Consider the following 14,906-nt stretch of genomic DNA (forward strand, 5'->3'; position numbering starts at 1 on the left):
GGGGGGGGGGGGGGGTTAAGTAGCGGCGTCCACGCTTCAATTAGCCAAAGTACGCGGATAAAGTTAACGATACCGCGGAATTTGTCATAGGAACTGCCTGTTGACCGATCGTCGCCGTGCAGCCGCCGAGACGATGGTATAATCAGACGTTCGAGTGTGGACGAGCGATAATAATTGTTTTTTCTTCTTTCCCGAGGCGAAATTTCGGCCCATCGTTAAACCTTTAATTCTACGAAGCAGCGAAGGCTGAGATAACAAAATAGGTTAAATTCTAACGATATAACTTGCTTCTAATTTCACCACGACGTTGACCTAAATTTCCGGTCTCGTTGTTTACGGCGTAAAAATAAGTTGTCTTGAATTCTCTTATTAATTTAATATTGAAAACATCGAAAGAGGATTTACAGTTTCAAAGTAGCATTAAAATGAAATCTGTAGGATTCAAGGTTTAAAATAAGTCCGCGCTAATCTACAGGCCGTCCACGTAGACGCGAACTATCATTAAGAGCGTCAAGTATCGAAATTTTGATTCGGCTTTCTCCTTTTCGCGGTGGTTGAGCGATGCGTCGGGAAGACCGTCGACTCTTCATATAATCTACATGTACGCGAGAGAGATCGTCGGAGAGGAAGACGGAGAATGGTATCCGGACAAATTATATCGGATACAAATTGTTCGGGATTACGCGATTCCCCTCCGGCGCTCCCCTCCTCTTTCTCTCTGCCTCTTAATTCGCTGCTTAAATCACTCGGCGGACAACGCGAACGTTTAATCCAGTCTGAAAAAGGAAGAATCCACGGGCAACCGTGGCAACGCGGCTGGAGGCTCTCTTGTTCTTACTCGTTGTAATTTACCTCGTAATGAGGAGCGTCTCGGCGACTTTCACACGAGAGTTCTCTCTCAGACGAGACGGAAAGTCGCGAGAGGAAAGCTCACCAAGCGACTCCATCGGCCGATTTTCCAAGCCGCGAGCGCTAACTCGCGAACCCGAAACTACGACATACAGCCGGCGCGACGGGAGAGGAAATCCGAATACGGGCGCGAGACAATTTGCGGAATCGCGATCGCCTTGAGGCTGGGAAATCGAAAACCCGTGATTGCAATTTGCGCGCGCGAACGCTCGACACGTCGCGCGCGGTAACGTGGCTGCGGGCTGCTTGCATTGTCGCCACGACGCCAAGCAAGTTTCCGCGCTTGGCTCGCGCGCTGGTATTACTTGGCGTCTCTCGTCTCTCCGGAATCCCGAAGACGTCTCGAGAGTTCGCTCTCTCGCATCAACGGCGCTGTAAATCGCCGGAGCCGGCGTTCCGACTCATCGGCTGCCGCCTGATTTTCGGAAGCGGTCGCAATTATCGAGGATGCGCCGAACGCGCGCGGATACCGTCTAAGTCGGTTCTGAACATTCTATATTCGCCATTTTACCGTTCTGACGCTTCGCAAGGTGCGCCTATTTCATTTCGATCGTCGCGGAGAATTTGATTCCGACGCTGCACTGTTTACTTCATGTGTGAGTGTATGTGTGTGTGTGTGTCCTTGTTACATATAATTCCAATATCTCTCTACGTATGGAAAGCACATTGACGTGGCGAAAATGAAAACGATAGAAAGTTTTCAAAGAGCATTTCTGTATCTTTTCAGTTAAATGCGGAGGCCTGAAATGATGCGAAAAGTTTCCGGAAAGATCCTTATGTATCTTACGTATCTATCTTCGTTAGATTTTCCGTTAGACGGCAAAACAGAGCAGCACACATTCATTGCATTCACATTTACATCGCAGTTATATTTACGTAAGATCTATATACGTACGAAAATACGAAAGAGCGGCGTATCAGTATTTACACGACACATTATTTCGAAGATTACCTCTACGTTATCGACGCTTATTAAGCTCGTCGTCGACTCAGGCATCCCTGCAACCGGCGATTAAAGAGAAAGAAGATAAGAGGACGCGAATTCGGGGCCGCGTCCACTAATGACTCCCGTGAAAGATTCCAACTTGCCATCACGCAGCTAACCGATGCCGGCCGTTTTGTTCCGCCGTGTACCATTAATACGGTCACCAACAACCAAACGATCTTTCACCGTTAACGAGGCACAAGGCGCCGGTAAACAGAAGAGGGCGGCAGACGTCGGCGGGGTGACAGTAGTGCTAATCGTCGGCGATCCCTATTCTGCCTCCCTCCCCCTCCCACGGGTCATTCCCTGCACAGGAAGTGTCACCGAAGGTGGAATTTACGGCCGGGGACGGGTTCAGCAGGGGTCACACACGCACATACAACCCACACACACACACATGCACGCTGAACCGGCCGTACATTTCGGCTCCAGAACTTTTTAGAAATTTATCGCGCTACAGTAATATCTATCACCTCGCGAACGGCCGCGCCAAGCGGACCTACCCGTCTATTTAATAACGCTTAACAGCGTTAAATCACTCGAGGCCGCGATAAATAGACGATCACGATCGATATTTACAGTAACCTTGCGCGCAGAGCGACGGGTGAGCGTGAAACGCAAGAATAGCGGGCGCTAATTAAACGCCGGCTCGTTCCTTTCAGCCGAGTCGCGCCGTGTGTTTGAACCCTTCAAGGAGTTTAAGATTTCGGAAAGTAAGAACGGACTTTAAGGGAGGTATTTAGAGTTAGATCTTATGCATTTAAGATCGTCTCAAGTTCATCTCCAGATGCTTGATTTCGCTTGATTAATCGATGAAACGATCCGTACGATATCTGAAGGTGCACTTGAGATGACGTAATTAACGTTGAGAATTTAGGCCCGGTGGCCTAAACATGAATTTAATGTGACACTCGACTGAATTCAACCCTGTTAATTAACCCGTTCAGTGCGGAGCATTCCGGACTCGGGAAGATTGTCGAACGTTCGGCCTGGAAATTAGTAGATATGATATCAGACAGAACAGAATTAATGTTCTCGACTTAAGGGAATGCCGTACACTTGGAGACTTTGCCAGCAAAATACCGATATCTCTTTCTGCAAAGTTTACGTCGTATCAGCTACAGAGAATTACAAATGCTTCTCAAGTTCGTCATCGATTTTGCCATCCCCTTAAGTGCTCTTCGTCAACTATCCCCTATGTGTCCGCAGCATTCAAAGAGCCAAAGAACTAGAAGACAAGACGATTTTACGGGGCTATTTTGATTTGATGAAGTCACTCGCGAACGACCGCGCGAGTTTCACGTGCCCTGTCTCTTCTTTACCCTCTTACGCTTTCCCGCTCGTCTTTGCGAAAGCTTGATTGATGTCTGTCGCGAGTGTGGAGGGTATAGAGAGAGAGAGAGAGAGAGAGTACACAGTGTACAACACGCGACGCGAACAAATCCTGCATTCACCGTCGTGATGTCATTTGTCCTGCGTTAATAGCCGACCCACCTACTGTCTACCGTCTCTCTATTATCCCGCATTTACGTTTCATATCGCTCAATCTAAGGCCAAACAGCGATTTGCACGTGAGAAACTCGCTGACGTCGTCCGGGAGAAGAGATGTCGTCGGCTGAAATCCCTCTTCGCGCATCGATCGAAGGATCTCCGCGTCAACGATTGTTTAAGGAAAAACAAAAAATCCAGATCGATCACAGCGGTGTAGAAATGGCGGCCGTGATAGTCGCCATTTGACGATACGTTATCGATCACCTCCGCCGTGTCTTTCATTTTGCAACGCGTACGCTCGCGTCCGCCACTCACGACTCGTTTCCTCCGAATTTTAACACGCCGGCAACACCGACGACAATGACGGTCGAAAAAGAAAAGAATTCGCCGCCGAGAGTTCCCATCCGACAGCTTCGAAAAACGCGAGCACGTCTTCGCGATTGAAACAAATAATTAGCGAGTCGCTCGGACGAGAATTCAACCTGTTAATAAGCGAAGCGGGAAAGCGTAAGAAAAAAACTCCCGTGTCAACGGAGGGTGGATTTATAGTCGTAATGGAATGTAGGAAAGGGTGAGCACATCGATTCGACGTAGGTTAATCGGTCTTCTTTTCCTTTTTTGCCGTAGGACGGCCCATGGTTCATCCTCCGAGTCAGACGGTGACGGCGAACGAGGGCGAACCTCTGGACATCGTCGTCGAGTTCTGCGCCGAGCCGAGCTACACGAAGGTCCTCTGGATGTCGGAGGAGCACGTGTACACACCGGGCGCACCCCCTCGCGATGGGGTTCAGGCTCTCGCAATCGAGGTAAATTTGCATCGAATCTTGCTCGCGTATTAATATATATATATGTGTGTAAATATTGATATTTTTCGGACACAGAGACGTAAGAAATGTCGAAATATAAAACGAAAGGGCCTGTGCGAGCCGACGTTAGGTGAAAATTAAGCATAAGTAAATTAAATTGACGACCGACGCGTCGGCGAATTATTGAAAATTATGTTTCGATTCTCATTATTTTCATTCTTCTCGATTAGTTGCTCGTGTGTTAACATTTTCAAGTTGTTTTTATCTGGAAATGGCGTCGATTATTAAGGTAAATATTATTTATCGCATAAAAGGAGAAAATATATATTAAACTGAAAGATATATATTTTTCTTGCACATATCCGTAAAAAATTTACCTTCTTTGAAAAGAAGATAAAAAAGCGCCAAGTGTACGCGCTTCGTACAAATAAACCTAACAAAAACTAATGATATCTAATTTAACCAAAAGCTTCTAACGTTCGAAAGAATTTTATTTTATTATTTTAGTTTCGTTAGATGCATTCTTAAACGAAGTGTCAATTCGAGGAACTTCGCTCCGCAAGGTAGATTGTTGATGTCGCTGCGAGCAATTGATCGTTCTCTCTCGTGGTGAATTAAGAGCGCCAAATCAAATTTCCGTTACTTTGTTCTAAATAATTACGTCGTAACGCGACCGCTTTGTTTCTTCCCCGTGGAAAATATTTTTACCCTCACGGACTATCGAGTAAACTAATTTATTGCATCTCCACTTTACAAAAGAGAAGTAATTGCAAAATATACCGAGTGCAGAAATTGCGAACTCTGCTTGATAAACAACAAACGCCGTGCTGCGTAACTGCACAAGAAATACGTTGATCACACACCGCGCAGTAAATATTTGTCGTCTCCTGTACACCGCAACAATATTTAGCGGTTCAACGTGATGAAATAATATTTGCTCAAATAGATCTTTCGCCCACGTAAGAATGCATCTTTCAACACGGTGTTCCACGCCGATCATTCCAGCGTGATTATATTTAATATCTCCGATCACATCCGAAATTGAAGACTAAGAACAGTCTAGCAAAAGCGAAACTCGGATTCTGCAATAGCGAATTATCATTTAACTTACATACATATTCCTGTATTCGACAATCCGTTAGAAACGGGACGCTTCCGCTCGCGGTTATTTGCTCACCGCGTCATCGTGGATCTTGCGTATCACCAAATTGGATGGGGCAACAAGGTTTTCCCCCCAAAAATATACCGGCCGACTCGCTATTTTAAATATTTACCCCAGTGATGTATCTCGGGCAATCCCGTGCGTGTGTGAAAACGCAGCGAAAAGCAAAAGCGAAATGGGAGAGAAAGAAACGAAAAGAACGGGGCTGGAGCGGGCGCGACCCGCGAGAGGTGCGCGCAAAAATCCGCCGGGTGTGTTTCGCAACACCGAGACGTTGTTCACGCGCGCTGAGCGCGCCCGTTCTCCCGGATTACACGCTCCCCGGAGGCGCGTTCGGTCCTTCGACGCGAAAATTATCCCGGCGCGGACGTTCGCACGATATCCGAGATATTGCGCCTTGGCTCTCGTATGTAGGGGGGCAAAACAAAGCGAAAAAAAAAAGAAGGAAAACGAAATTACTAAAAGGGTGGCGGCTCTCACGACATCGCGCACGTTGTCTCGCGATGCGAAAACGCGCGGGTGCAGGAAACGAGATGAAAAGGATGAGAATGACGGCAGGAATGGTGACGAGATGGGTGTATGTGTGTGTGGGTGAGAGAGAGAGAGAGAGAGAGAGATCGCGCACTGGCTCGCGTGTACGTATATACGTGCTTATTTCATTTCCAGAGGCGGCTCGCGCGCGTTTCTTTTTCCATCCGAGACGCGAAATCCGCGTCCGCGCGGAGAGGTAGCTGCATCATAAAAGACGGATTAACCATTTTTCCAGGAGTGCCGGCGGGCGCGGACAATGCGACGGAGCTTTCGAGGGATTTGCCGATGCACCGGTGTTGCGTTTGTTTTTATTAACGTTTGATCCTCTTCGTTCTTCCCATCTCTCTCGTTCAATTCCTCTGTTTTTCTCTCTCCCCCTCCCCTCTCTCTCTCTCTCTCTCGGCGTTTTCCGCGACCGGGAACGCGCACGGCTCGATTTCACGGCCGTGCGTAACGATTGGCGCGGTCGACTCCATTGAAAATTGCAGACTTTGTTGCGAAACGTGGCTGCGTAGTGTCGCTGCACAGTGCTTTACATCTTTCGTGTAAATTGTAATATTCGGGAAACATGTGCGTGTTGTTCGGCAGATTACGTAATGTCGATGGGTGTGTTACTTTTCGCAGCGCTGCTACTCGAACGGTGACGCGCACGATATGTGACGAACGCACGTCGTCAACATCGTGCCAAGCAAATGTGACTTCCAACCTTTCAATATGTAAGGTAGAAAATCGTATATTCTCGATCTCAGGAATGGCCGGACATTTGACTCTTTGTGTATTAAAAATTTGATGGGCTCTGGATATAACGCAGAACAGCAAAACATAATGTATACGTGTTTTCTTTTATGTGTTTATCCCGACGTTTACGACGTTGAAACGACCCTTTGAAAGTTTCAGTTATAAAAATATAAAAAATTCACTGGCGTAAACAATTAATTTTTCACCTGCATTCGCAGCTTTCGTATTTTACAACGCCAGCGATAAATAAGTCATCTTCCAATACTGCAATGTGTTTAGAAGTTATCGCATATTATTACATATAACAAGTTAGCAAGATCATGAAATGCTGTAAAATTTTTTCTATAAAATGTTTTCTTCACATTCTTCATAGTTTCGGTGATATTCGCTAAAGTTAAATCCTCCTTCATTTTTTAGGGGTTGTTTCAATCTTTGAATGTTGAAATAAGTACATAAAATTATAGAACTGTTATTTTTTTACCGCACTGCACCGTATCTGAATTCCAGGAAAATCCCATGAAAATCGGCGAGGATTGCTCGCGACGTTTCCCTTATGAGGAACGATGGATTCTGTCGCGCGCAGTTTTTTTTTTTCAACCAATAGGTATTATAAAATCCCCTTCACGATACACTTTATACGCAAAATATTTTTACAACACAGCTTACGCATCGATCTGCTTTTCAAAAGTTGGCTGAAAGTTATCGTGTGGATTCGCCTTCTCGAAAACTTGTATACATACAGTTGCATTGAGAGATGACTCATTTATTGCTGGCGTTGTAAAATGCGAGTACTGCAAATGCAGGTGGAAAATTAATTGTGCGCGTCAATAAAACGTTTATATTTTCATAATCGAAATATTTAATATCAAGCGCAACTAATTATTAAGTGGACTTTGTTGTACGCCGCTTAATAATTATTAAGTGGTATTAACGTAAAACGAGCGAGATATAATTTTACGCGTTATTATTTACGCAGGCCCGTGCACATATGTGTATATATATATTCACTTCGCTTTCCCTATAACGTAATTGTTTTCATGAGGAGTCCATTGCGAACATGAACAACGCACGAACGGAAAAAAGGTAATACAGATATACAATTTACGTGTTTATTCCGTTGATTAGCAAATAATTTGATGAACATACCGACTCCTATAAGAGAGAAGTTACATCAATAATACAACAGTTTTTGAATAATGGAAGCCGTACTCCTAAAATAATTTAAAAAGTGGAAAACTAATGGCGAAGGAAGGAGATGGAATCGGAAAGAACGGCGACGGAACAAAACAGTAAGAAACTCAGATATGTTTAGCAAATAAGGATAGCAAAATGCGGGAAGTGAGCGAAAAGGAAACGTGAAGTAGGAGAAGCGCGCTGGAAACGGCGACTCGCGAAGGGAATAGGTTAATAGAAGATAGAGAAACGTTGGGGAGTCTTGGTGGTGAAAAAAGGAAAACTCGAACGGGAGAAGTAAAATAGGGTAGCAAAGGAATACCGAGCAAAGTAAAGGAAGACGGACGACGAGGTGGCACGACAGGGAAGAGAGAGGTGGAGAAAGAAAGAGGGGAGGGGGAGGAAAAACGAAAGTCAAAAGGTTAGAATGCGTTAGCGGAGAAAGTTTGAAACTAGAGAGAGAGAGAGAGAGAGAGAGAGAGAGAGCGAGAAAGGAAGAAGACGGAGAAGCAAAGAAAGGGAGGGTAAAGTAAAGCCGAGATGATAGCGTGGTAAAAAAGGCAGGGATGGGAAGGTGCAGGGAGATAAAATGAGATGAAAGGGAACGATAGGAGAGAGAGAGACGGTGGCGCAGGAGCTCCGGGGAGGATCGACGGAACGGTAGCGAGTGAAACGGAAGATGATTCGCGAAAGGAGGGAAGAGAAGAACGGGAGGGAATGCGGGCAAAGCTCGTGAATAGAGAATACAAGAAGGACGGATCGACGGATGGGGAAAGGCGGGCCTCCGGAAAGGATGGAGGGAGGCTGGCGGGTGGATGGGTGAAACGCGGGGTTAAATGGAGCAGGAAACTGCGACTCCTTGCATGTGAAAAACTCGCGAGACCTCCGCGACGACGTCTGTTCCGAATCGCGGCGGCGAAATATCGCCGAGAGACGAGGACGGCGACGACGACGACGAGGCGAGCCCGATTCAATTACGCAAAACGTATTTCTCTTCGATCCCGGCCGCGTTACCAATAAAACGGATGCGAGGAAAACGCCGTGGCGATATTAAAAGAACACAATGACACGCCGTGTATATTCACTGACACGGCTTCGCGCGACCAAAACGGGCGAAGTCTCTTATGAAGTCGTCTGTGTGCGTCCTGGTGACGTTCTGGTATAAGATTGAAAGCCGAAGCGTCACGTAACATTATTCCCGTTCGAATTTCACAATGGCGGAAAGACATCAGATATACGTTAGAATCGCAACGTCTTATATTATTTTACAACGTGGAAGAGCAGGGGACGAACTTTCCGCACCTCTATCGTCAAAGATATATCTTAATTATCATCGGGAGGAGGAAACTCGGTCCTCCTTCTTTTTTCTCTATCATCGTGTTCAAGCCGTCGATATTACACCCCTATTATGGGCCAATTATCCCATAAACCGGAAGTTCCCTACGGCCTGCGAGAGCGGTTTAATACGATTGATTTTTCGGTGAACAAAGACCGAGAGAAAGAGGGAGTCATTATATAAGTACTAATGCGGGAAGTAATAAAACGCATTTCGAGGGGATGAAAGGCGAAGAAGATCGAAGGGGCAGGGGAACGCTTCCTGAATGGAAGCGGTCGAAGGTAAGATGGATAATTGAAGCGAGAAACGTAGAACGACGACGCCGGAAGTTTCCAGTTTCCCCCGGAAGTTTTACGAAAGTTTAATCGTAAAGGCCTAGGAGGGCGAAGTGGAGAGAACCCTCGATAAGGAGACGACTGGATGGACGTTATCAAATCGCGAGTTAATGAGCATTATGCGATAAAAACGGTCTCGGTCGGAAGCGTGACCCGCGGCAACCAGATCTCGCTGGTTTAAAACGCCATGAAAGCGCCATGAAAACCTTCGTAAAGATCTTTGCAAGCGCGAGTCTCGTCCCATCGTCGTGAATTGTAGCCTAGCCGTTACCCTCGGCTCCGCCTTGTTAAAGAAAACTTTCTCGGGATTCCCTCGGAAGCAGGGACTCCACGGGTGAATTTTAGAAAATCGGCGAGCCTGAACGGGAAAAAATGGCCCCTTTGTCTTCGCTGACCGCCGACCGAAGCTTACCGTAGACGCGACGAATTTGGCAAATTCACCTATTCAACACTTTGCGATCCGCCGACGACATAGTAACGTCACGCGAATTTCGGCTCTGCAGTCCTCTGACGATATAGCCATGTCGCAATGTAAGAACGTTGATATTAATGATATACATATATATTTACGCTTGAAAGTAGACGCGTGGGGAAAATGGATGGACAAATGCAAATGTTGAAATTTATTATGTTTATTTGTAAGAAAAAAGTATGGACTTAGTGATATCAAGAAAGCTATGTGCTGCAATTTTAAACAAATCCTTTTATGCCAGTATTTATTTACAGTCGAAAAGTGCAGCTAAGTATGAATCATTGATCAGTTTGCTTGAGTCGGTGGATGCAACAGCAAAGCGTTAATGTTTAATAAACGTGTTGCAATATATATATATATATATATATTTATCTTTTAAATTCTGTGTTTTATTTGATATATTAAAAACATTATTCTGTCTAAGGTATCCATGGTACAGAAATGCTAAGAACCTCTCTAAAGGGCCTGACATTTTGCCGGGAAAAAAGTGACTCGATATGGGTCAACCGCGAATAAAGTTGTAACCTGTAGTCTGTGTAGTCTGCCTCTTTTGTAGTCTGCGTGCGTGAGTAAAATTTTCAGTTAACTCCCGGAGAGCCGTTTTCGAGCGGAAATGTATGCGGTCGTAAAAACGTCGCGCTTAGCGAATCAAGGATTTGAAGAATACAAGCAATGCGAACTTGGCCGCGTACGTAAGAACAATTCTCAAATCTGTTTTGCCATATCTACCGGAAAATCTAATCGATTTTTTTAGGCCTCTGAATTTTATCGAAAATGTAGAAAAATGTTCTTCCTGAGATCTTCCTGATGAATAATTTTCCTGAGTTAAGCATTCGTACATTCTACGTAACAATACTTGATGATCTTCTCTCTTCCTCCAGGCATCCCGCCGAGGTTTCGGGCGGCCTTGATCTTCTCAGGAAACGAGACACCGGCGCGCACCGTGCGAATCAATTCCTCACACGTTGCCTTGTTCTTTTCCAGGACGGCGGCACGGAATCGTGTTACAGGACGACCCTGCGCTTCGAAACGATTCAGTGGTCTCACGCGGGCGAGTGGTTGTTGCTGGTCCGCTCGCCGGAAGGGATCGCCGACGCTTCCGTTATGCTCAATGTGACGCGCGCTTCCGGATACAGTCATGCCCACGTCCGGTCCGCGAGCGTCACGTACCTTCTGTTCTGCCTGCTCCTGACGATCCTGCAGGAACACCGTCGCTGAGGCGGCCCGACGGACGAGACCTCGGCGATGGAAACCTCGGCGAAATTCCCGCCGGTACCGGAAGCGATGCCCGGAGGAGTTCAGCTCTCTACCAGAAGGCGAAGAGAGAGGACATCTTCTTTGTACATAATGTCGAAATTCTCTCCCGACGGATTTCCTCCGCGCGTTTTGTCCACGATGCGCGTATCCTCGCGCGCGCATCACCGAATTGTGCGAACGCAATGAAGTTCGACGGAAGCCCCGCTAACGCGGGGACCACTACGGCCTTGTGGCGTACCTCGGATTACGCGAGTTCTCGTCTCCGGACGAATCCTGCCGGACGCGTTCACGAATTCACGGTCGCGAGCAGGAGCAGGACGGGGAGGAGGAGGAGGAATCGCTGCCGTTCGTCACGAGATTCCGCGCGATGGAATGACCCCGTGAGCCGACGGTGAGACGACACGTAATCGCAACTCGATCTCTAGGTGTACGATCGATGCGTCCTTCTCTGGCCTTATAACGAGGATAATGAGGGAAAGGAGGGGACGGTGGATGCGTATTCATATAGACGGGAAATTTGTAAACTACGAAACACTCCGCGCTCCGAACGCGCTCGAAACACGCGCGATACGCCGCATACGACGTGTATATATTTGTATAGGTGATAAATAATAATCTCTGATGTTCGAATTGTGTGTGGGAACGGTGTTCCCGCGTGTAGGGATCAGGACGAAACGGAGACCAATTCTTTTCCCCCTTTTTCTCCTCTTTCTCTTGCTTTCTCTCTCTCTCTCTTTCCCTCTCTTTCCTCCGAACGGTCGGGCGCGCGTACTTTGTGCGAGCGAAAGACGAAAGATTCGCACACGGCCGGTCAACGCGCGCGACCGAACCGCTCGGCGCGCTCCGCATTGTAATCATTATAACATTGTGAAACACAGCCACGGTGAGTAACACGGATACTGCCGCCGTAATGCGAAATAGTAACGATTGAGCGAACGGGACGGCGCGATGCGACGGAAGAGACGAAGACACGAGAGATCATGGCAAATCCCGCGGTTAAGGGATATCCGGGTCGAGCGGAAAATGTCGTCGATGATGTCAGAGTGACGTCAAAATGACGAGAAGATGATGGTTAAACCTTTCGGTTAATAAGGTGACGGTCGAATGACGTCTTATTAGCGTTAGAGGTGTCATGAAAATGTTATCAAGACGTTATCTAACGTTGTCATCTTGTTGGGACATTTTTCGGTTATTTTTTCATCATTTCGACGTCATTTCCACGTCATTTTCTATTCTACTTGGGTGCGCACGGGAGATCTCTCCTCCTCACTCTTTGTCTCTCTCCCTCTCTTTCACGCGTGCATACCCCGAAATAAGAAAAGAGGATTCGTATGGTCGTACTACCGAATGAGAGCCGGTTTAATTGTGCAACGTCAAATATTCCCGAGGATAGAGCGACTAAAAAAATAAATTGTTGTATATTACCTAGGTAAGTAGAGTTTGATAGCGTGTATATAGTGACTGTAAATGCATAGGCTACATCGTACGCCCGTACATGACGAATTATACAATGACGCTGTTAGAGATATATTTATTATTCGTTGATATATTTTTATAAAGTTTTATTTAGCCACATAAGTTCTCGTTCGCCTTCCCCCTCCCGAATCTCGTTCGCACGATCGCAACGCTCGTTTCGTTGAGAAAACAAAGCGGCGGCGACGACGACGACGGCGCTTTGAATGACAAACTTTTCAACGAGAACCGTTACAATAAAGTACACTGTGTCCTATAAACGTCCTCATTGAACCTAGCTGTAGTCATCGTGAGAAACACGGACGTCGTTGTCTTTTACGATACTTTCGATCTATCCCGATCGGGCGGGACGTGACGCGTCTCGTTTCCCCGGCCGATCCCTCGCTTCTTTCGAGCATCCTTAGTGCAACTCTTTCGTGAATTCGGTGGTTCCTAATTTTGTAAAAATAGAATTTGTACTCGCGGCTTGCCGACGGCTAAATAGTAACACGTCGTCGCACGGTACGTTCTACCTGCGCGCGATCGCGGTCGGCACTACCTATAGATATGAGATAAACATACCTGAGATGTCTTCACTATGATTTAGTCTACTCGACGAACCCGATTCTTTTCAGATCGCTAAGATGTTACAAATAAGCAACGTGGTGTAATCGTTGTACCCAATGACGCCTAAGAGTCAAATAAATGATATTTACAATAATAATCACCGACATTTGTGATACTCCCTTTACTGTAATCGACGTTCTCACAATTTTGCTATTTTGTATCCGCTCTGCCATTCACGTAGATATTTGCACATCTTCGTTAGGTCTAGGTCGCATTGTACCAAAATGTAATATCGAGTCAATGAATTTTTTATAATTGGACACAAACGCACAACGCACGCCGAATCACTAGATATCGAGAGGATCCTTAAAGGTAGGTAGACTCGAGCAAATTTGGCTTGAAATAATAGATAAATCTATAAAAATAACAACTATATATCGTTTGCAGAAGTTATCACAAATAACAATATTCATTTTAAATTATTTATTCGAACGAATGTACGAATAATTGATTGGTTATTTGCATTATTCATTTTTCATGTTATTCGTTATTCGTCATTTATTATTTGTCTTGTTCTCTCGGTTATCTACTTTATAATATACTATATTATAATGTATTAAATAAAAATAATATAATAAAACAAGAATTTATTTACATACACGCATGCAAATAATATGGGACGAATACCAATAACGAATAATTACTGACATAAATAATAATGTGAATAATAAATAATAATAATAATAATGTAAATAACAAATGATGTGAATAACGAATAATGCGAATAATGCGAAAATTACGTAAATAATAATTTAAATTTTCTCTAAATATAACACACTTTCTCTAAATGAAAATTCATCCGAATATGTCTCAATTTTGAAGGTAAGTGCGATCGAGAATCAATATTTGACGTATTAACTAACACCAACGAACTTTTCAACAGGTCGTCTCAATTACTTTTGTTTGATAACTTAAAATGACCGAAAGCACATCGCGCGATTCTTCGGTCGGATGAAAGGGAGGTTTCGACGGATGTAAAGATTACGAAACTTTCTGAAGAATTCCTCCAGCGAAATGTTCACGGGAGGAACACGAATTGGGTCTCTCCAATAAAATAAGGTGAATCTTAAAGCTCCGGGTAAGCTCTAAGTAGAGGGAACGGGGCCGTGGATATAGACGAATTACTTTCACAAAGAAATCACACGAATCCTTTCAGCCAACGTGGCCGACTTTACAGCCATTTCCTTCCAAATGGTTTTTGCCTCGCGGTTTGAATTGCGACATTTGAGAGCCGGTCTGTTCTCTATTACTTCTTATTCCGAACGTTTCCTGTTATTCCGAGAGATTTATATCCCTTTCTATATACACGGCGGATATATCGCGTGCTTTCCTTATGAAGATATTGTTAAGTCTCAATAAGCCGAAACTTCTCCCCTATCTATTAATCGATCGACGACTCCATAACAATTATCCCCGCCGTGAATGCACGCAACGCACTCGAGTTTAAATCAGTTCACATTTGGCTTTAATAAGTTTGTCAAAATATTCTTGACCTTTTGTACGACCCGGTTTTTATGGAAATTTAATGTTATTTTAGTAGGGGAATTTCAGTTGGACATAAATAGAATTTTAAAAGTTTAATTTGAAAAGTGATTTTAGCAAAAAGAGTTAAAAAATTATGAAAGTTTACTT

At 45.1% G+C, this 14,906-nt stretch overlaps 1 protein-coding gene across 1 annotated transcript in view; it reads left to right on the top strand.

The window, feature by feature from the left end:
- The window catches only part of LOC106751111 (hemicentin-2), a 427,635-nt gene extending 414,317 nt beyond the window's left edge, over nucleotides 1–13,318 (top strand). The window contains exons 10-11 of the mRNA XM_014631902.1: nucleotides 4,013–4,191; nucleotides 10,923–13,318. Of these exons, the coding sequence (XP_014487388.1) occupies nucleotides 4,013–4,191; nucleotides 10,923–11,156 (413 nt within the window). The 3' untranslated portion in view covers nucleotides 11,157–13,318. The remainder of the gene's footprint in view (nucleotides 1–4,012; nucleotides 4,192–10,922) is intronic.
- Nucleotides 13,319–14,906: the final 1,588 nt, after the last annotated feature.

The sequence above is a fragment of the Dinoponera quadriceps genome, unplaced genomic scaffold, assembly GCF_001313825.1.
Source record: "Dinoponera quadriceps isolate SergipeBrazil2010 unplaced genomic scaffold, ASM131382v1 scaffold7286, whole genome shotgun sequence".
Taxonomy (NCBI): Eukaryota; Metazoa; Arthropoda; class Insecta; order Hymenoptera; family Formicidae; genus Dinoponera; species Dinoponera quadriceps.